This window comes from Lepidochelys kempii, chromosome 3 (assembly GCF_965140265.1).
Source record: "Lepidochelys kempii isolate rLepKem1 chromosome 3, rLepKem1.hap2, whole genome shotgun sequence".
Taxonomy (NCBI): Eukaryota; Metazoa; Chordata; order Testudines; family Cheloniidae; genus Lepidochelys; species Lepidochelys kempii.
The window spans coordinates 28744095-28766717 of record NC_133258.1 but is presented as its reverse complement, the minus strand read 5'-3'; the positions used below and the strand labels follow the sequence as shown (position 1 = coordinate 28766717).

The following is a 22623-nucleotide window of genomic DNA, read 5'->3' as shown; positions in this document are numbered from 1 at the left end:
ATCCAACTAAGAGGCATCTTTACTATGGCTTTGTAAGCATATGGATCACAACTATTAATTTTATGTAAAGTATTAGAGCTGCATAACAGTGAGTGAGCGCTGAAGTAAATGCAGCGTTTGGCACTCGGGGTATGGCAGCGGATGGTGCATGTCTAGCTGTTGCATATTCTAACCAATAGGCTGACTCTGACATGACAGCCTTGCGGTGTGTATGCCTTGAACGTTATCATAATCAAGACTCAAACTAAGATCCGGGTGATCTGTTGGCAGCTGCTCTACTAAGCAGCAGCGCTACCAAGTAAAGAAAAACGGGGCTTAGCTCCTGGGCAGGCTAATAGGAGTTGTTCTGAGCATGGCTTCTCAGAGAATCACTAGGAGCCACCATTTTTATTAGAAGTGTTTGTTCACTAAAGTCCTAGGGTTGTAACCACTGAGTGCAGCTCCCCTTCTGAAATCAACAGGAGTTCTGCAGACAGAGCATCTATTTAATTGGGCTGTTAAGAATGAGTGATTCAACTAACTGAGATTTCCAGCTGTAGCTGGTTTACTTGAGAATCAGGTTTTAGTGGGCATGGAAATGATAAGTGTTACGGGCCCTATTCCGCTTCCTAGGAGATGCAGAATGCCTTCACCTCCCATTGAAATCAAAACCATACAGGGCAGCGGAAAGTAGAGCTTTGTGTGAATAGACCAGGCTAAACTCTGACTATTTTGTGTCCGATGAAGTGAGCTATAGCTCACGAAAGCTTATGCTCAAATAAATTTGTTAGACTCTAAGGTGCCACAAGTACTCCTTTTCTTTTTGTGAATATAGACTAACACGGCTACTACTCTGAAACCTGTATTTTGTGTCTGGTTCTCTCTTTTTCTCAAGGGCTTTCATTATACTGATCTGTTCATTTTTTCTCCTAGTCCACTTCTCTACTCAAGGCAAAGGAATCCAGCATGGTGAATGTAAATCCTTCGGAAAGCACTCATTTTCGGGTAATTCAAAGTGAGTCTGCAGAGGAGATAAGCAGCTTGACTGCTTTACCTACCATTGGACAGGCAGCTGTTGCGACTTCCGATGAAAATGACTCCCAGCCAGCGCCAGCCGAGATAAATGAACCAGAGATAGAGGCTCTAGGAGCAGCTGCACCATCACTGCCTGCAAATGAAGAAATCAAACAAGCTGCAGCTTGCTTAGTCCAGCAAGCAAGCAAAATAGATTCCCCTTCTAGAAAGAAAGGTAAAGCAGTTGCTCCTGCAAATCCATGCACATGATATTGCACCAAGATCCCACAGTGATTAGGCACTTTGTAGCCAGATGAACTAATCCATAAGATCAGAGCATTTCTGGAGAGCCTGAAATGAGAGCAATATGCCTTTTAACATAAACAACAGTTGAGCATATATGTGTGGAGTGGGTTTTTTCAAAGAGAGCTGGAATGACAGCGAGAGAAATAATTTTCTTCCTTGGTTATTGTACTTAGCAGATCTGTGCAGATAAGCAGCGCTGCAAAACTTGTAGTAAATTCTTCCCTATTTTACAAACCCACGGGTTGCAGAATTTTGTGGTCTGAGCTACAGGTTTCCTTTTCAACTGTACCAGTAGTCTGCCCTACAGCTAAACCGTGCCACTGCTAGCTTGTGGAATGTCTCAGCCGCAAAACAAAGTTGCAACATGTCCTTTGCTTAAACATCACACATACCACAAAGCAGAATGGTCCAGTCACACACAAGGAATTTCTGTTGTGTTCAGAAGACACATCATCTTCAATTGGAATATAACTGTGTCCATTTTATTCCTCTCTAATTTCCAAAGATGATGCTAGATTGTTTTCTGATAAGGGATATAATCTCCACGTGAAGTTTACACATTCATAATATGTATTTTGGTAGATCCCAAATTCTCCAGGGTGCTGGAGTCTTTACATGAGCAGACATTATTACAGATACATTTCTCAACCAGTTCCCCAGGGGTTCCGTGTCTGTGAAGGTAAGATTGAGGTGTTCCATCTAGTATGCAATCATTTGTGGTCCTTCACTTGCCTTCCTTTGATTAGTCGTCAGAAATTCAGGGAGTGAATTGTGTGTTTTGAGTGAAGGATGCAAACTGGAGGTCACAGCTCTGAGTAAGACTCTCAGGATTTCACCCTCTGTGCAGTCACTCTTATAGAAGTGGCTACAGCAGGAAAGCAAAGATGGTTCAGTGGCCATGTCACTGACCTAGGACTTGGGAGACCTGTGTTCCAGTCCCTGCCCTTTGTCACGAGGAACAAGTCACTTAGCAGCTCCGTGCCACAGTTTCCCATCTGAAAAATGTGAACAATAGCACTTCTACCTGGACAGATATGTTCCGAGTCTAAATATATTAGAGTGTGTAACATGCTCAGATAACATGGTGTTGGGGGCCATATAAGTACCTAAGATAGACTGTTAGAATTTAAGGCTAGAAGGGACGATCGTGATCATCTGGTCTAGCCTCCTGCACATTGCAGATCACAGAACTTCATCCATCCACTCTTGTAATAGACTCATAACAGAGAATCCACCATTTACACTAGTTTAAACCAGTAAGTGACCCGTGTCCCATGCTGCAGAAGAAGGTACAAGGAGCCCTCTAGGGTCTCTGCCATTCTGACCTGGGGGAAAATTCCTTCCCTCTCCAAATATGGTGATCAGTTAGACCCTGAGCATGTCAGCTAGACACACCAGCCAGGGAAAAAATTCTCTGTAGGAACGCAGAGCCCTCCTCATCTAGTATCCCATCTCCAGCCGTTGGAGATATTTGCTATTAGCAGTCACAGATGAGACACAGGCCATTGTAAGCAACCTCACCATTCCATCCCCTCCATAATCTTATCAAGCTCGGTCTTGAAGCCAGTTAGATTTTTTTGCGTCCCCTGTCCTCCTTGTAAGGTTGCTCCAGACCTTCATTCCTCTGATGGTTAGAAACCTTAATCTAATTTCAAGCCTAAACTTGTTGATGTCCAGTTTGTATCCATTTGTCCTTGTGTCAACATTGGTGCTTAACTTAAATAATTCCTCTTCCAGCAAAACCACACCATTGTAAAGTTTCTTTTGGTCCCTCACCTGTTAGGTATCAAAAAGAGGTATCCAGGTTAGGTATCCCAATGAGACATCACGTGTAGCCGGCATTGACTTCAGTTGGAATTGTGGGTGCTCAGCACCTCTGAAAATCAGCCTTTTGGTGTTTCACTAAGGCATAGAAAATCAGTGGCCAGTTGTGAAACTATTGGCCTTGCAGTTTTGTCTCATTGTAAATAATCCTTTTTTCTTTTAACTATGAATTGTGTGCACATACTTTATGTGCTTTATAGCTCCTTAAGATGTAAGGTTTTTTTTAATTCTTGTTGTGTATTTTGAAGACACCAATTTATTATTTATTTACTCTGTGTTTGACAGATAAACGAAGCCGGCATCTTGGTGCTGATGGTGTCTATTTAGATGACCTCACCGACATGGATCCAGCAGCTGCTGCTCTTTATTTCCCCAAAAAGTATAACTATTTATTTGGATTAGACTATATTAGTTAAATCTCCATCTTCTCCCATCAGATTCTTAGCAGGTCTCGTGCCAAGATTATAGGAATACCGGCTGTAAGTAACATTCAGCTAAATGAGAGTCTAGGTCAAAAAAGGATGTTGGGAAGGATACCTAAAATTATGCAGAGAAAAGATGGGATTCTTGAAACTTTGTAACAGATCTATACTTGTTCATAAGAAATGTGATAGAAAATGCGAAGCATTATATATTAGTCTCAGACTGCTGTGCAATTTCCGTTAACGTTATTGGGTGTTATACTGCCCTTGATCCATGAATATATGGCTCTTAGCATAAAAGATATATACACAATATGCTTTTCACCTTGTTTGTTACCTGAAATCACCTAAAGTTTAGTATTATTAATATCGTTATATTACTCTAACTGTACTATAGTGATTGACCACCTAGAAATACAAATGATAGAAAATTATTTTTGGATGACACATATGATGCCTTTATTTATGACAATGTGTTTTCTCCCCAGATATATCATTATCATTTTGGTTTAATTTCCATTAGAGTTTCTTTTAACATTTGTATGATCCTCTTCCCAGATCATACTATAGTGTGTTTACAGTTTGGGTTTGGGCTTGTGAAGGGAGAGAATTTGGGAATGATACAGATCAGAAAACAATGAGGACTGAAAGACTGTTCTCCCCCTCCTCATCCCTACAGCGGTGATAATATTGCACACGGAAAGAATGCAAATGAAAATGGACCACGGTCAGCCAATCAGTCCCCTCACTCTGGTGGAAGTTCAGGTGTTGACAGTGGTGTTGAAGGCATCTCAGATGGAATAAGAGACTTGCCTTCAATTGCCATTTCACTCTGTGGAGGTCTTAGCGACAACAAAGAGATAACAAAAGGTACAGAATGATCCTATACCTTATGATTACATGTTGTTAGTCAACTCTCAACTCCTGTTAAAAAGGAAACAGTACCCTCTTGTGGCTAGAGGTAGGAATTTAAGGCTGAGGGAGTATGTAGCTCTTCTCCTTTGCATAAAAATGTCAAGTTCTGGGGTTATTAATACTATATTACTGATTTTAACTTAATGTAATATATTTTGGAAATTACTGTATTTACAGGTTCACTTCATGCAACTGTAATAAAAGGGTGCATTTGCCATTTATTATGCCTATTACTGTGGTGTATAATTGATGATAAATTCACAGTTGTCACTACCATGGACAGGTAGAATGGCCCAATGGTTAGGGTGCTAGCTTGGGCCTCAGAAGGCGTTGGTTCCATTTTCAGCTTCGGCACAGACTTCCTGTGTGATCTTGGAAAAGTCATTAGTTTCTCTGCACTTTGGTTCCCCGTCTGTAAAATGGATATAACACCTCTTCCCTACCTCTTAGGAGTGTTGTGTGGATAAATACATCAAAGACCTTGAGGTGCTCAGATACGAGTCCTGGGAGCCATTGAAATATTTAAGACTGACACTGCTCTGAAACTAGAAGTTTTTTTAGAAACTAGAAACTATTTAGAAACTAGAAGTTAAAATATTCCATACAGAGGGTAATTTATGATAAAGTAGTTCTATTTATTATATTGTTAATAATCCAAATAATTGTGATTCTTGAAGGCAAGGAGGGGAAGGGGGTGTTTGTCCAGGAAGGTGAATTTTCATTTTCCTCCAGGCCCTGCAAGTATTGATCAGGTTTCTGGCTGGGGCTGTAGTTCTGCATCGAGTCCATCAACACCTGTTCCCTAATTAGCCAGAGAAGGTCACGGAAGAGGTACATCCTTTCCCAGGAGTGAAAAGCCTGATCCTGCAATGTGCTGATCACCGTAGCTTTCATTGAGCACCTCCTGTGAGGAGTTAAGGGCACTGAGCAGCTCACAGGAAATACTAAGCACTTGCAAGATTGGAGATCTAAGCCCTGTCTCCATAGTACTGCTAGTCTCTGCCACCCGTGTCGTGAAGGACTGATCCTGAGCCTGCAGCTTAGCTCTTCAGGATGTTTTAATGCTAATTATGGGGGGTAGGTTGTCCCGTTGCAAATACTGTATTTATGGGAGTATGTTTTAAATATTTCCAACAGATCAGTTCTTAGAACAAGCAGTAACGTATCAGAAGTTTGTGGACAATCCTGCTATCATTGACGACCCCAACCTTGTGGTTAAGATTGGAAATAAGTAAGTACATTTCAGCAGGCAAAAGTCTGGAATGTGGAAAAAGCACTTGCAAATTTTTAGTGCTACCCTAGGGCTTACACCAGCTGCACCATTGCTGAACAAATGGGTACTCATTTTCCTACTGTAGATTAACCCTGAGAGATTCAAAGCCAGTTATAGTTAATTAAGTAACTAATTTGGATTTCAAAGAGCTAGTATTGAATGCTGACAGTGTTCATACTCAATACCTAGAGTAAAAATAAAATGGACTATAAACCTTGCTAAGACATTCATTCAGTACAACTGAATGATGAATACTTATGGGGAAATCATGATCGGCCTGTGGCCATTCTATATGCAGAGAAAGAACCTACATTCACTGAATATATTATTCCCTCATCTCTCTGCTGACTCATTTTGTGATTTTGGACAAGTTGCTTAATTTCTTGCCTTGATTTCCTGATCTGTAAAATGGGGATAATACCACTTACCTACCTCACAAGGGTGTAGTGAGAAGAGGACTAATTAGGGAAGTTCTGATTAGGTAAGATGCTGGAGACCTCGAGTGTGATGCTGTGCAGACCTCACTCTCATGGGTAGTTGGGCAGCACCACTGAGGATTTAGCTTCCTAAGTGCCATAGGAGTTGCAAGCCCTCAGCACACCACTGAAGAAAGTCAGCACCTCACAGAACTCAAACCTGAACATTTGTACAGTGCCTTGAAGGGGCAAAGAGCAACACAGGTGTCTTGTAGAAAATGTAGGTCCCTGAGCTATGGTGCAGATATGAGGAATGGATGAGAAATACAGTTTCTGTTTGGGGCTTAGCTTTTCTTTCATGATCTCCTATGTGTCTTCTCCTCCTGTGGAATTGTGGTATAGTAAATATGCACTGTCCTTGTACTGGAAAAGCTTTCACACTAGGTACGTACACAACGGAAGCGCCAAGGTGAGGATAGATATTTGGGAATTTGGTCACCCTTTATACCAATTCAGAGGAGGAGGATTCCCCAGCCAGCAAGCCAGAGTCTTTAACCAGGTTCTTTGAATATTAACCTCATCCTGAATAAGTAAAGTATGATGTTAACATTTTACTGGAACTTTGCCTTAATAAGTAGACACAACCAAAGTAGTCTAAGTAGGACATAAATTTGCAGATCCAAATCTGAACTTCATGGCTTTATTCTTTAGTTTAAATAAACTCCATTGCTTTAACTAACTGTGCAATTACTGTTAGGCTGTGGATGGGGATCGATGGTATTACAAAATGTAACAGTACACAAACTTTTTTGATTTCCAGGTACTACAACTGGACCACAGCTGCTCCACTTCTACTGGCAATGCAAGCATTCCAGAAACCTTTGCCAAAGGTGAGATTGAACATGAAAGTCAGTTGGGAAAGCATGAGCTGTGGCGTTTTTTCATTTAATGAAAAATTGAAATTAATAGGCAGCAGGTTTAAAACAAACGGAAGTATTTTTTCACACAACGCACAGTCAACCTGTGGAACTCCTTGCCAGAGGATGTTGTGAAGGCCAAGACTATAACAGGGCTCAAAAAAGAACTAGATAAATTCATGGAGGATAGGTCCATCAATGGCTATTAGCCAGGATGGGCAGGGATGGTGTCCCTAGCCTCTGTTTGCCAGAAGCTGTGAATGGGTGATGGGATGGATCACTTGATGATTACCTGTTCTGTTCATTCCCTCTGGGGCACCTGGCATTGGCCACTGTTGGTAGTCAGGAGACTGGGCTAGATGGACCTTTGGTCTGACCCAGTATGGCCATTCTTATGTTCTTATGCATTTTAGATGCAACAGTAAAGGGGAGCCTTTGAAAAACCTAATATATTTAGAGAGAGAGAGAGAGATGGATGCTGTAGCTGAACTCTGCTTCTCATCTTTCTAACCACTAATAGAACTTAGATTTGATTGTGGTTTGTCTTATAATATCCCTTATCACCTGCACAATTTTGCACTGATCTTTGGAGAGGAGGGGCAAAATCAGGCTTACAGTGGAAAGCTGGTTGCAACCTTAAATGAGGAGAGGCCATCATATATTTCCATAAAAATGTCTTTCTCCCTTAGTAGTCCTATAGGCAGGTTGCAAAACACCACTGACACCCTTGTAGTTTTAGTGGAGAGGCCAAGGGCTCATGGGTGTGCAAACGAAATCCTTTCACCCTTGGAAATGATCACTCCAAATCATGGATCAGACACGTTGGGTGTTGAGTTATTGAAGGGAAGTATGCGCTGTTGCCCTCCACACTATATCTCTGGATAAATAACTGTTGGGTCTAGTCCTTGTCAATCCAGCATGTGTCATCTCTAAATTCCTATAAAAATAGTAACCCCACTACTCCCCACAAAGGGATGATAAATTTTTTACAAATGTTAGTTTTATTTTAGAGAGAGTAACCCACCATCTTTCCCTTTAGTTTGTAGCCTTTGCACCTGAGACCTCTTCCAAAAGCTGATCACCTGTTTTTTTTATATTTTTTGTAACTTACAATTTTCATTAAACAACCTCAAATCAGACGATTATTTACCCATGCTAGACATTATACTAATGCCATTTTATGCTTTCTTTTTCTTTTTTGGTTTGACCTCCTTTTCTTTTTCCTTTAAAAACTCCTCAAGTATTCGTGCTTCAGTTACTTCAGTGCAGTTCTGGATGCCATTAGGTTTTGCTTTTATAAAATTTATGGCCCACAGACAGTATGTTTCCTTTTCTTCTGTTTATCCTTGGTTGAAATTGTGTTCCTCATTTTCCTTTGTTTGCATGTGTCAGGTTGTCCCTTTCTTTTGTTCCATTATTTATGTTACCATCCATTTATCACAGGCCACTGTGGAATCTATTATGAGGGATAAGATGCCCAAGAAAGGCGGAAGATGGTGGTTTTCATGGCGAGGAAGGAATAGCACTGTCAAAGAGGTAAGTTTAAAAAGCAGATGGAGGTAGTTTTTGTCAGAGGTTTGAATCTCATGTAGCTTACATATGCATCCTCTAGAGGTTGTGCTTCTACAGACAGGACACACACAAGAAAGGCATTTAATCCATTTAATCCAAAACCCATAAGTCAATAGAAAGACTCCTATTGACTTCAGTGGATAAGGCCCTTAGCTAAAACATTTGTCTATTTCACTTCTACATTTGTATTCACTGCATCTACCTTTGGCAGCATAATCTGATAGATTAGTCAGGGACATGGGGACCAAGAACTGCTGAGTTCTTATCCTGGCTGTGCGATTAACTTAATGTATGTCATTGGGCAAGTTGCTCACCCTTTCTACAGTTCTGCTTCCACATTTGAAGGATAATAATATTTATTACTAGACTTGTTGGAAAATTACAGCAAAAGCTAAATTTGGATGAAAAAATAAAAGAAATGTGTTTCCTCACTTTTTGTTAATCCCTCAACAGCCCATTTTTCAACAATCTCTGGGGACTGGGTGCTTTAATTATATCTTCAAAGCTGTTTATGAACATTGAAGCACTGTGTAAGTGCTATAATAACCACTGTTCTCTTGCCCATTCAACATATTTAATCTCTAAAACTTCTGATAATCTGTCTTCATTTAATTTTTAAAAAGTTGAAATATCTGATACTTGAGTTTTCTAAGTTTACATAAAATAGACACTCTTGTGAACTTTAGTTATGAGCTTCATATAATTTTTTTTTCTTGCCATATTCTTCTGCAACTTACTGAATTCTATGACTGCCTTCTTGGAAGTGTTCCCTTGTAAACTGAGCTGTGACAGCTGCAATTAGATAGAAAAAGCTTTAGTTATTGCTGTGCATTTGTTTCCATGATAGCCTCGTGTAACTTTCATCATTTGAGATGAAATTGTCAGAGCTAAGTCTGCCCAAAATAGGTTTGGTTAGCAGATTTTGTTAATGGAGTTTCTGAGCAGTGAGTGTCTACTGGTCCCACAATTGCCACCAATTCTTGCCATTTGAAATCCGCCCTCTCTCTGTATCTGCCAAAGAAAAACAAATTTCAGTTTCTGCTGTGGTTGATACTTGCGAGTATGATAGTGCTCTGTGCAAAAATTTTCGTACAGTAAACCCTTGATTTTTTTTTAATCATATACATGCACAGAACCAAGTCCTGCTTGCCTTTCTCACATTTATAGTCTTGGGGAAAGCAATAGGAATACCTGCATGAGTGAAGCAAGCAGGATTTAGCCAAAAAGATTATTTCCTTTAAATATTTCCTCTTTCTGTCTACTATGGAATTCACAACTTCTCATAACTGTGTTTTAGGAAACCAAGCCAACACAAGATTTGAGTGGGAATGTGCTTACTACAGAAGAGGAGTTATCACAAATGAGCATTGCAGAAAGGTGCGCAAAAAGAGGGTTGTAGCCAAAGTAACTCTGGATCATTTAAAAATGAAAGCAGGATACTTCAAGTTTTTCAATGGCAGAGCAGGGGAAATAATGAGATCTGGTTGAGATTTGTAATCTGTTATGCTATCCTATCTCTATATTTGATCCCTTAATGTTGGTGAAATTCACCCATGGTAAAATCCACTTCACCTCCATAAAGCCTAAGCCGATGAAGTGTGGGGGATTCTATCTAGGGCCAGGTTGTGGGTCTGCAGTACTTTAATGAGCCTTTTCCAAACTTAAGTCTGTAAAACTGGACTTTCTTGTTCTGGCATCTCCATGACTACTCTCTCTCTCCTTATATGTTAGCCCTTCTGTTTTCAATCCTAGCCATATGCAGGAAGTTTAGAAGCACCTACAAATAAATAAAAATTGGGTGGATGTTTCCAAAGCTTTTTGCACCTCACTGAAATCAAAATGTCCTAGATCCTTGTAATATCCCCTGATTTATGAAGATTTGCAGTCTGACATCTCGCTGTTTGCTTCTACATACCTGAGGAGGCTCAGGAGCATAAGTTGTTCCTTTCAGAGGGATTCTTATTCCATCTCTGTCATGCAGGGGACAGGAAACTCCACAGCTTTCTATTACTTCTTCCAGGGAGAAGCAGAAGAAGGGTTTTCAAAGCCAGAAGATCCTCCTAATTTATGCGGCTCTTGTAGTATTTCTTGCTGGCCCCTGAATCTCCACTTAGGGAGGATTCTGCAGGGCCAGCATTAAGTTACCTGCTGAAGTCCCATGGGGATGAAGTAGCAGACAGTAGCTGTCTCCTGCCTGGTCTCCTTTTTGCACAGCCCAAATCCCATGGACGTACAACCGAGTGGCTTACCATGAACACAGCAGTGCCTGCTTCCGTGCTGTCCTCACTCAGATCTGCCAGAGCTGGAGAGGGGGTAGTAAGATCCAGATTCAGTTATAGCTTACACATGCCAAATTAGCTTGAGGTTTTTTGGAGGCTGACATTGCAATCCAGGAGAACTAGCTGGAATGAGGAGCCACCAGTGGTTAGTTTGTGCCAGGGCAGTACCCCAGCACCTCTAGGTTTGGCAGTTCACAGCTCCAGCACCTTTGCTGCATCAGTTATTAATGTAAAAAAAATTGATTGAGCCCCAGCACCTCTTTCATTACAAATTAAGCACTGGGAGCCACCTTTTGTTTTGGAGACCAGAGACTGGCAGGTTAAATGTGTGGCACATACACTGCTGCCTCAATAGCATACATTATCCCAAAACTGCAAGATCCATGAGTGGACCTGAGAGGACACATTCCTCATCAGTAATGTTTGGTTCTTTGTCCCTTACATGTTTGTTTAGAGACCCAGCCTTGAAGCAATATCGGAACTTCAATCACACTTCACTCTTTAATTACTGTTTCGTATTTGAGTTTTAACGACTTCAGAAACAGATCAGGAAGGATTTGTCGCTGAAAACCATTCTATGGTAAATAGAATATTGAGTAGCAAGCAGTTTTTAGGCCAGATATAGCAACCACAGAGTCAGGCGGGCTACAGCATTAAATGCTGCCCATCACAACATGCAGTATTTATGACACCAGGGTCAGGACTTCCCAACAACACGCAGACCCAGCTGTGACAGAAAACAATGTGAACGGTGATATATTAAAGATCACATTGGCAGTATGTTAAGAATATTTGAAACTACCACCTAATATGACAGTTCTGTTTACCATTAAAATTCTTTCTTATGTGAAAAATTTTCCTTGACAGGTTTTTAAAAACAATTATGGTAGGAAAAATAGTTTTATAATGATGCATACGTAAACTAATATAATGCGCAGGAACAAAAAGTTGTTGGCATTTCATTTTAACATTTTGAGTAGGGCAATCCTGCCAGAGTTGTCAGTAAAAATATAATCCCATTGGCAAAAATTGCGGCTTTCACAAAGAATGGATGGTGCAGGTTATTTTCCATTAGAAAGTTGCATTAATCATGTTCTGGGTTTATTCTCTAATTGCTGAACTCTTCATAGATTAAATATATTCTTTTCTTTTCTCTTTTATTTCCTTAGAATGAAACTTCTTTGTAGTTGCTCACATTAGCTAACCGATTTTATACCTTGTTTGAGTTTTTTAATGAGTCAACATGGACTGTAATTTAAGTCTGTTAACTTAAAGTGACAATACTAGCATACAGACAAATGAATAGCTCGAAGAACCCAAATATGAATAATGGAAGACATGCGTGAATGAGAATTCAGTACTTCATTGATATATTTCTAAAGTCATGTTGTAAATAACCTCCCAAGAGACAGTACTTAGAAGCAGAGAATCAATTGACTTATTCAGTGTCAGTGCTAATGTATTTTTAATGGCTACCCAAATGCATTTACTGAGAGATGATAGCATCGTTTTCTGTCTGTGTGATGTTCCAGACTAAAGGATGAATCTTCTTCAAGTGATGAAGACCCGAGAGCTGCAAAACCAAACATTGGGTCATTACAAACAAACTCAAGTCATCTCTCATTATTATCAGGAATCAGTTACAAAAAGACCCTTCGACTCACTTCTGACCAGCTTGTGAGTTATTTTTACATATTCCTTCCGAAATGTCATTTCTAGCTCAACAGGCACAATGCAGTTATTCAGGCTAGCACAGGGTTAACAAACTCTTAGTATTTGTGCTAACTACAAGGCCTTATGAAATTTTAAAAAATGTCTTAATGTTTGAAGTAAATCTCATGCTTAATGGAAAAGGTGTTGTATTGACAAATCAGGAGATTGAGGTCTTCCAAAATGCAGCCTACAGTTAAACTCTGAAGTCTGCATTAAGACACCAAAATAAGGGACCTGGTTTGCTTAGCACCCAACAGTTCCCATTGCACCTGTCAGAAGTCTGTGAATCTTCTGTGTCATGGATGAAATTCTGTATCTCTAGGAGGCGTGGCACAGAACTGGCAGCCCAGGTGTGGATGTGAGTGGTTTTAAGGGACCTTTGTACCCTCTCTATCGGGTCTGCCTTTGGGATTGAAGAGGCCCTGGGAATAATTTAGACAGTGCTGGGGGACTGTCTAAGTTAGGGCAGCGTCCCTGAACTGCTTGACGGCCTGCAGTGCTGCCAGGAATTAGCACAGTGATGTGTGCTATGGTCCTTTCCCTGACAGTCCATCTGACTCTACTCCTGTCCCCAGCATGCCCCCATGCCAAGTTTTGTAAGGGAGTTCTCAGAGGACAGCCTTATGGCTGTTGTGTACAAGAAGAATCCTCCACCAACTGGAAATGAGGCGTTTAAGCCTCCTTTATGCTGCTCCAGCTCTTTTACCTGGCTTAAAGGGGCCAGGCGCTCTGTGTGTGTGTGTGTGTGTATTTTTCTCTCTCTCTCTCCCTCCCCCCTCACACATGCACACACACAGAAGACAGCAGCTTCTAAAAGAGCTGTTTATGAATTTAGTGTGACCAGGACCATATTAATTTCAGTTCCTCTGCACAGAGGTATTGTGACTAATGCTGATAAATGCTGCTGTTGCTGTTCAAGCCCAGGGTATTAATATTTGATTTGGAAAATATGGCTATTTAGGAAAATGCATTTTCTCACATCCACACACACAGCTAATTAATTTTCAGAAGTAAACATACTTGTGGAATACAACATTAGGCAGCCCACCACTCCCATGTGGCTAAGTGAGAGTGTTCTCTGTAGATGGCAAGAGGTCCAGAATTTGCCTTAAGAGACAGATATGGTTTATTGGTCATATTCTGTAACAAATTGAGAGCAGGGATATATAAATTGAGAGCAGGGGTATACAAAGCTTGTGGGGGCTTATTTTTCAGATGCAGTCGTTTTGCAGGGGCTTTAAGCCAGTCTTTTTTTGCTGCCATGATCACTTCAGGCCGTACTGTGACACTGATTGCAAAGCAGAACTCCTTATTGTTTTTAATTCAGCTTATGAATCAAGGGCACAGCATGGCCCTTGCAGCCAAACTCTGCTTCCATTATTCAGTAGATAGTCCCATGACAGGAAGGAGATTAACACATGCCTAAGGCAATTAGCATTCTCCCATTTGTGTTTATACTATTCTGTCCATTTCACCTGCACAATTTGATCTTGCTAATAACATTTCACAGAAAAGTCTAAAGCTCAAGAATGGCCCTAATGATGTGATCTTTAGTGTTACGACACAATATCAAGGCACGTGCCGCTGTGAAGGCACCATCTACCTATGGAATTGGGATGACAAGGTTATTATTTCTGACATCGATGGAACTATCACAAGGTAAGATGACAAACGAGGCAAGTTTTTACCTACCAGGCAATATCTCTTTCAGGCTCAAAAAATCGTTATTGACGTAGGGTTGGGGCAAGGGACCATTGTGTTCAGGCTTTGAATTTTCATGTTTAACCTGCTTTTCCATTGAAGCAAAAAACAATCCTGTTACATTGACTGGATTGTTAAAGGCTGGTATGTGCCATACTGTTGATCTGTTTGTTACTTATAGGCTTTTCTGTGGTGCTTATCACAGTAGTATCTGTGCACCTCACACATTAATGAGTTCATTGTCACGTCCCATCTGTGAGACACGCTGGAGTGATGTTCATTCTGGTGTTAGAGATATGACAAATTTCAGAGCTAATCCAGTGGGACAAGGCAGTGTGATCTAGTGGACAGGACACCAGAATAGGAGTCAGGGGATCTGGGGTCTATATCTGCTACTGAGCTGATTGGGTATTGACTATGTCACTTCACCGTTTTGTGCCTCTGTTTTCCATCCCACCACCATGGTACACTCTGTCTGTCTTTTCTCTTTGGATTGTGAGCTTGTCAAGACAGGGACTGTCTGATTGTATCTGTGCAATGCCTTTCACAATGGACCCCTCTGTCTTGGTTGGGGCCTCTGTGTGCTACATAACATAAATAGTAATACTAAATTCATTATACTTACAACGGGGAATGTCACTGGAACCAGTAAAGCTATTTCCCTTATTTTCTAGATGGTGAACTGAGGCCCAGATCCTCAAAGGAATGTAGGTGCCCTAACTCCCAGTGAAATCAATGGGCGCTAGATGCCTTTGAGGATCTGGACCAAAGGGATTAAGCTATTTGTCAAGGTCACACAAAAGATCTGTGCCATATCTTGGACTAAAACCCTGATCTCTTGAATCTCAGGCCAAAAGACTATCAGCCTGCTCTGCTAGCCAATGAATGCTTAGGAGGGCATGAATCAGTACCACCTTTTCCTTAAAAAAAATTTGAAGTTGCCTCTGCCTGTTCTTTGGAAGTTATTTCTTGCAGTGCATTTGCTCTGTTTTTCCCCATCTTTATTCAGGTCAGATACTTTAGGCCATATTTTGCCCACTCTTGGCAAGGATTGGACGCACCAAGGGATTGCAAAGTTGTATCATAAAGTGAGCCAGTAAGTATTCAGCAAATATTTGTGTTAATTTCTCTCAATTTAAATGCAAAACCAGATTCCTGTTCACAGCTCCAGGTGTCCAGCAACTATTTACAAGAATAGTGAATATAGGAAATGTGTAAATTACACTCACAACAGGAAATTGGACAGGATGAGTAGGATCAGGCTAAATGGTGAAGGACCTTAAAAGAGAGGACAAGAAGCTTGTGCTCGATGCAGTGATGAAGGGAGAACCTGTAGAGGGATGCAAAGAGCTGATGGGGGTTGGGGAGGAGGGAAGGTTGATGGCATCAGTGTCAGAGATAGGATTATGGTAGTCAAAATGCAAGATAAGGGCCTTTGCTATGACAAAGCCCCACAGGTGGGTTCCATTTAAAGTAAGGTTGATGCAACATTGTTGCTGGATGCATAATGTCTCTTCTTAAGAGGACTCATTTCAGTAAATGGTGAGGGATGTGATGCAAATACACAGAGCCAGATTTTATGTGGGGGCCATACAAATCTCTGATATAGATTTTCCTCTTCTGGTATAAATCAGTGAATTCATTGGAGCTGTGCAGATTTTTGCTGTCTGGCTTGTAATGTTTTTACTTCTTAGTAATAATTTGTGAGTTCTTATGGTTGAAAGAGGTTAAAGATCTGAATCTCTAATAGTCATGGCTTATGTCCTAGGCAAATAAAATATCACACAATTGTGAAAATGTCCAGCTTATTATTTAAAGTAATTTCTTCCTCGTTTGTTTGTGTAATAGAAATGGGTACAAGTTTCTGTATTGCTCGGCACGTGCTATAGGAATGGCAGACATGACGAGAGGATATTTGCACTGGGTCAACGAACGAGGAACAGTGCTACCTCAAGGACCTGTGTTGTTAAGTCCAAGCAGCTTGTTCTCAGCCTTTCACAGGTATCATTAGGTAGTAGCTTATACCCAATACAAAATTCACCTCTTATGTGACCACTTTAAATTATTCTCAAAGTTTCCAATAGGAGTTGGTGCAGCCTTTCGTTGAAGACCAACCTCTAGTAGGCAACCAAAGTTTGCTAGTATCTTAGATGGTTACTTAAGACAGGTCTCATTTTACAGTGGTAGCCATTAAAAAAATCAGCATTTGCCAACAGATACCACCTGTTCACTACACAGTTACCATGGATATTTCTAGTTATCGGTACTTTCATGAATGCTGACTTTTTAATGGCAATCAATGTGCAATGTCTGTCAGACAGTGTACATGTTTTATGTGAATTGTTTTTTACAGAAGACTTTGGATCAATTCCAGTGGTTTTTGACGAGCTGCTTAACAAAAATGTCACATTCAGTTTCATGTGGAAATGCATATTTTACTCAGCCGTATCACAGAATATTATAAAGAGAATGTGGTTCTTTCTGATTGTGAAACTAAACTGTGTGGACACGGAAATCAAATATAATAAGTTTTTAAACACATAGCTTAACATGTCACACAGATAGTGAAACTAATATCTACTTCTACTTCAATGAAGCTTGTTAAGTGACTACTGAAAATATTGTGGGTTATTAAGTGCTGCTATGAAAAGGTTTATTTCACTAAAATTGTTAATGGGATGTTCTTTGAAATGTTCTACTGACAATCTGCTATGTGTCAGTCAGTATCACTCAGTGTACTCTAAATATGGGAAACCTTGGATATGTTGTAGCTAGGGATAATAAAAGAGTAGCTTTCCTTGCCTTCCACTCTCCATCTCAGATATCTTCAAATGTTATTGCTTTCTGCATATATTTTAGAAAGTTGGCCAAAGGGTATCCCATCTATCTCCCCACATAAATGCTTTTAGTATCAGTGACATATAGGCTGTCACAAAATAACTGCATGTGAGTCATTCATAGAATCATAGAATAGAATCATAGAATATCAGGGTTGGAAGGGACCTCAGGAGGTCATCTAGTCCAACCCCCTGCTCCAAGCAGGACCGATCCCCAATTAAATCATCCCAGCCAGGGCTTTGTCAAGCCTGACCTTAAAAACTTCTAAGGAAGGAGATTCTACCACCTCCCTAGGTAACGCATTCCAGTGTTTCACCACCCTCTTAGTGAAAAAGATTTTCCTAATATCCAACCTAAATCTCCCCCACTGCAACTTGAGACCATTACTCCTTGTTCTGTCATCTGCTACCACTGAGAACAGTCTAGAGCCATCCTCTTTGGAACCCCCTTTCAGGTTGAAAGCAGCTATCAAATCCCCCCTCATTCTTCTCTTCCGTAGAATAAACATCCCCAGTTCCCTCAGCCTCTCCTCATAAGTCATGTGTTCCAGTCCCCTAATCATTTTTGTTGCCCTCCACTGGACTCTTTCCAATTTTTCCACATCCTTCTTGTAGTGTGGGGCCCAAAACTGGACACAGTACTCCAGATGAGGCCTCACCAATGTCGAATAGAGGGGAACGATCACGTCCCTCGATCTGCTGGCAATGCCCCTACTTCTACAGCCCCAAATGCCATTGGCCTTCTTGGCAACAAGGGCACACTGTTGACTCATATCCAGCTTCTCGTCCACTGTAACCCCTAGGTCCTTTTCTGCAGAACTGCTGCTGAGCCATTCGGTCCCTAGTCTGTAGCGGTGCATGAGATTCTTCTGTCCTAACTGCAGAACTCTGCACTTGTCCTTGTTGAACCTCATCAGATTTCTTTTGGCCCAATCCTCCAATTTGTCTAGGGCCCTCTGTATCCTATCCCTACCCTCCAGCGTATCTACCTCTCCTCCCAGTTTAGTGTCATCTGCAAACTTGCTGAGGGTGCAATCCACACCATCCTCCAAATCATTTATGACGATATTGAACAAAACCGGCCCCAGGACCGACCCTTGGAGCACTCCAATTGATACTGGCTGCCAACTAGACATGGAGCCATTGATAACGACCCGTTGAGCCTGACAATCTAGCCAGCTTTCTATCCACCTTATGGTCCATTCATCCAGCCCATACTTCTTTAACTTGCTGGCAAGAATACTGTGGGAGACAGTGTCAAAAGCTTTGCTAAAGTCAAGGAACAACACGTCCACTGCTTTCCTTTCATCCACAGAACCAGTTATCTCATCATAGAAGGCAATTAGATTAGTCAGGCATGACTTGCCCTTGGTGAATCCATGCTGACTGTTCCTGATCACTTTCCTCTCCTCTAAGTGCTTCAGAATTGATTCCTTGAGGACCTGCTCCATGATTTTTCCAGGGACTGAGGTGAGGCTGACTGGCCTGTAGTTCCCCGGATCCTCCTTCTTCCCTTTTTTAAAGATAGGCACTACATTAGCCTTTTTCCAGTCATCTGGGACCTCCCCCGATCACCATGAGTTTTCAAAGATAATGGCCAATGGCTCTGCAATCACGTCCGCCAACTCCTTTAGCACTCTCGGATGCAACGCATCCGGCCCCATGGACTTGTGCACGTCCAGCTTTTCTAAATAGTCCCAAACCACTTCTTTCTCCACAGAGGGCTGGTCACCTCCTCCGGCTGTGCTGCCCAGTGCAGTAGTCTGGGAGCTGACCTTGTTCGTGAAGACAGAGGCAAAAAAAGCATTGATTACATTAGTTTTTTCCACACCCTCTGTCACTAGGTTGCCTTCCTCATTCAGTAAAGGGCCCACACTTTCCTTGACTTTCTTCTTCTTGCTAACATACCTGAAGAAACCCTTCTTGTTACTCTTAACATCTCTTACTAGCTGCAACTCCAGGTGTGATTTGGCCTTCCTGATATCACTCCTGCATGCCCGAGCAATATTTTTATACTCATCCCTGGTCATTTGTCCAATCTTCCACTTCTTGTAAGCTTCTTTTTTGTATTTAAGATCAGCAAGGATTTCACTGTTAAGCCAAGCTGGTCGCCTGCCATATTTACTATTCTTTCTACACATCGGGATGGTTTGTCCCTGTAAGCTCAATAAGAATTCTTTAAAATACAGCCAGCTCTCCTGGACTCCTTTCCCCCTCATGTTATTCTCCCAGGGGATCTTGCCCATCAGTTCCCTGAGGGAGTCAAAGTCTGCTTTTCTGAAGTCCAGGGTCCGTATTCTGCTGCTTTCCTTTCTTCCTTGTGTCAGGATCCTGAACTTGACCATCTCATGGTCACTGCCTCCCAGGTTCCCATCCACTTTAGCTTCCCTTACTAATTCTTCCCGGTTTGTGAGCAGCAGGTCAAGAAGAGCTCTGCCCCAGTTGGTTCCTCCAGCACTTGCACCAGGAAATTGTCCCCTACCCTTTCCAAAAACTTCCTGGATTGTCTGTGCACTGCTGTATTGCTCTCCCAGCATATATTAGGGTGATTGAAGTTTCCCGTGAGAACCAGGGCGTGCGATCTAGTAACTTCTGTGAGTTGCCGGAAGAAAGCCTCGTCCACCTCATCCCCCTGGTCTGGTGGTCTATAGTAGACTCCCACCACGACATCACCCTTGTTGCTCACACTTCTAAACTTAATCCATTCTTAGTGATAGATTTAACCAGCATGGCTTTTGGGGAGTTCTGGCTCAGGGTTTGTGTGGGTTGGGGAAAGGTGGCTTTCCTCCCACCTTTGTGCCTCCTTGATCCCTGAGTCATCTGGGTAGCTGCTTCAACTCCTGATACAATTTAGAGCTACCTGAAGGTTGGCCTAGCTTGTACTTGGCTGCCTGTTGCTCCGCCCATACAACTGCCAATAGCCAGAGTCCAACAGCACTCCAGCCATGCCTCAGTTTCCCTGGTAGCATTCCATAGGTGTGCTCCTGGGCTGGGATCTGCTATGTGGAATGATGCAGGGCCAGCTACACCAACTCTGCATGTGCAGGATTCTCTCTCTCTCTCTCTAATGGGAATTCGCTCGGGGACAACTCTGTCACCTGTTTGGTCCCATTTTGCCAAGAAAGGCAGTTGTGAAAGGGCTGCAGCCCAGAGATGAACTGGCTCCTCTATTCATTGTTCCGTAATGAAGCACTAAAGAGAATTAGAAGATGCATTTGTCTTTACTTACCTCTAATTGTCATTGATGGATGACCTTGCCAGTGGAAGTAGCTTAATTGGAGGTAGTCCTTTGGATCTGGTACATGGTGAAATTTAAATCCCAGAGAGAGCGTAGAGAAGCTATACAAAGGGAAGGCCATTATAATCTATAGACCCATTCTGTAGTTTTCAGTAAGGCAGTTTATATCATTATATTACATATACCATACATCTTTATTTAGAAATTGCTGTTGTCATAAATATAAAGGGAAGAGTAAACCCCTTAGTTAAAGGTAACCTCGCTGGCACCTGACCAAAATGACCAACGAGGAGACAAGATACTTTCAAAAGCTGGGAGGAGGGAGAAAAAAAAAAGGGTTTGTGTCTGTCTGTATGCTGCTTTTGCCGGGGACAGAACAGGAATGGAGTCTTAGAACTTTTAGTAAGTAATCTAGCTAGGTATGTGTTAGATTATGATTTCTTTAAATGGCTGAGAAAATAGCTGTGCTGAATAGAATGAATATTCCTGTCTGTGTGTCTTTTTTGTAACTTAAGGTTTTACCTAGAGGGATTCTCTATGTTTTGAAACTAATTACCCTGTAAGGTATTCACCATCCTGATTTTACAGAGGTGATTCTTTTCTTTTTACTTCTATTAAAAGTCTTCTTGTAAGGAAACTGAATGCTTTTTCATTGTTCTAAGATCCAAGTGTTTGGGTCTGTGGTCACCTATGCAAATTGGTGAGGATTTTTACCAAACCTTCCCCAGGAAGTGGGGTGCAAGGGTTGGGAGGATTTTTGGGGGAAAGACGTGTCCAAACTCCGTTTTTTCAGGAACCCACATAAAGTTTGGTGGTGGCAGTGGAAATCCAAGGGCAAAGGGTAAAATAATTTGTACCTTTGGGAAGTTTTAATCTAAGCTGGTAAAAGTAAGCTTAGGAGGTTTTCATGCAGGTCCCCACATCTGTACCCTAGAGTTCAGAGTGAGGAAGAAACCTTGACAGCTGTCTATATTTCATTACCCTTGTTTAGTAGCCACATCTTTACCACACTGTTTTTAATAAAAGTACCTTTGTTTAGGAGGCTTGTTTTTACTGTGAACTTTATCTGTGCAAACATCTACATTTAATAGGAGCCCTGGCTTTAAATGAAGTTGTATGGACGTTTTCAGTGCTAGAATCTGACTAGATGAAATATATTACATAAAATAAAAATAAAATAGGGGATGTATTTATGAAATACCTCCTTTTTTATTTTAGGGAAGTGATAGAAAAGAAGCCAGAAAAATTTAAAGTTCAGTGTCTGACAGACATCAAGCATTTGTTTCATCCGAACACAGAACCCTTTTATGCTGCCTTTGGAAACAGACCTGCCGTAAGTAATAGCTGCAATTATTTTTGACTATGAAATGGAAAAGTGCTGTTGTTGTTATTCAGTATTTCTTTTGTGGTAATGCCTCAGGACTTCAAATAGGAATTAAGGCCACATTTTATTAGGCCCTGTAAAAACGAATAATGTAAAGTCAGTATCTCTCTGTCAGAGACTTCACAGTTTAGGATGTGGATGATATTCAATAGGTGAATAAAGAGACAAACATGGAGGGCAAGGTAGCAGTAGAGACATATGTATTTGCATAAGTTAGCAGTCCCAGCAATCCCAGGTCATTGACAGCCTAACTGTATTTAAAATCTGTAAAGTTGTTTGAAAACACTGAGAACAATGCTTTTCTTCGGCGCTGTTAGAAATGTGTGTCCAAATTCCACTCCCATTCACACAGCACAACCCCAGTGAGCAACGTGTGGTTGGTGTAGTATAAACCAAGGCAAAATTTGGCAGGTGAAAGTCAGGGGGACTTAGACTCCAAAGTTACTTAGCCAGTTTTGAAAATTGTACCCCTGTGTCTGTTTAATCTCCTCTAGTAATTATGATAACTTGGGGCTTGTCTACAGAATACATAAACGCACAGCAGTGGGGAGTAAATTCTAATCTGCACTAGTGTGTAGCATGCTAACAGGCCCATCTGGATCTTGCTGCCCTACACTAAAAGTTCCCTAGTGCACATTAACAGAAACCATTTTACAAACAGCACTATGTTAATGTGCACTAGGGAACTTGTCGTACATGCCAGCAGGGTCCACATGGGCCACTAAATGTATGACATGCTGGACAAGAATTTACACTTCCCTGGTGCACACTAATGCACCATGTAGACAAGCTCTTAGTTCCTATAGATTTTGTTAGGCTTAGTTAATGTTAGT

At 41.3% G+C, this 22623-nt stretch overlaps 1 protein-coding gene across 6 annotated transcripts in view; it reads left to right on the top strand.

Annotated features, from left to right (window-relative positions):
* LPIN1 (lipin 1) overlaps window positions 1-22623 on the top strand; it is a 99524-nt gene that overhangs the window by 70609 nt on the left and 6292 nt on the right. For 5 of the 6 annotated variants that reach the window (XR_012157923.1, XM_073335988.1, XM_073335990.1 and 2 more), the window contains 12 exons: window positions 913-1228; window positions 3409-3502; window positions 4225-4415; window positions 5598-5691; window positions 6970-7039; window positions 8510-8602; window positions 9936-10015; window positions 12450-12594; window positions 14141-14289; window positions 15341-15427; window positions 16180-16332; window positions 21625-21739. Coding sequence is in view for 5 of the 6 variants with exons in the window: in XM_073335988.1 (XP_073192089.1) it covers window positions 913-1228; window positions 3409-3502; window positions 4225-4415; window positions 5598-5691; window positions 6970-7039; window positions 8510-8602; window positions 9936-10015; window positions 12450-12594; window positions 14141-14289; window positions 15341-15427; window positions 16180-16332; window positions 21625-21739 (1587 nt within the window). In the remaining variant the exon portion in view is untranslated. Of the gene's footprint in view, window positions 1-912; window positions 1229-3408; window positions 3503-4224; window positions 4416-5597; window positions 5692-6969; window positions 7040-8509; window positions 8603-9935; window positions 10016-12449; window positions 12595-14140; window positions 14290-15340; window positions 15428-16179; window positions 16343-21624; window positions 21740-22623 lie in introns of those variants that run through there. The other variant, XM_073335993.1, reaches the window with a different exon arrangement.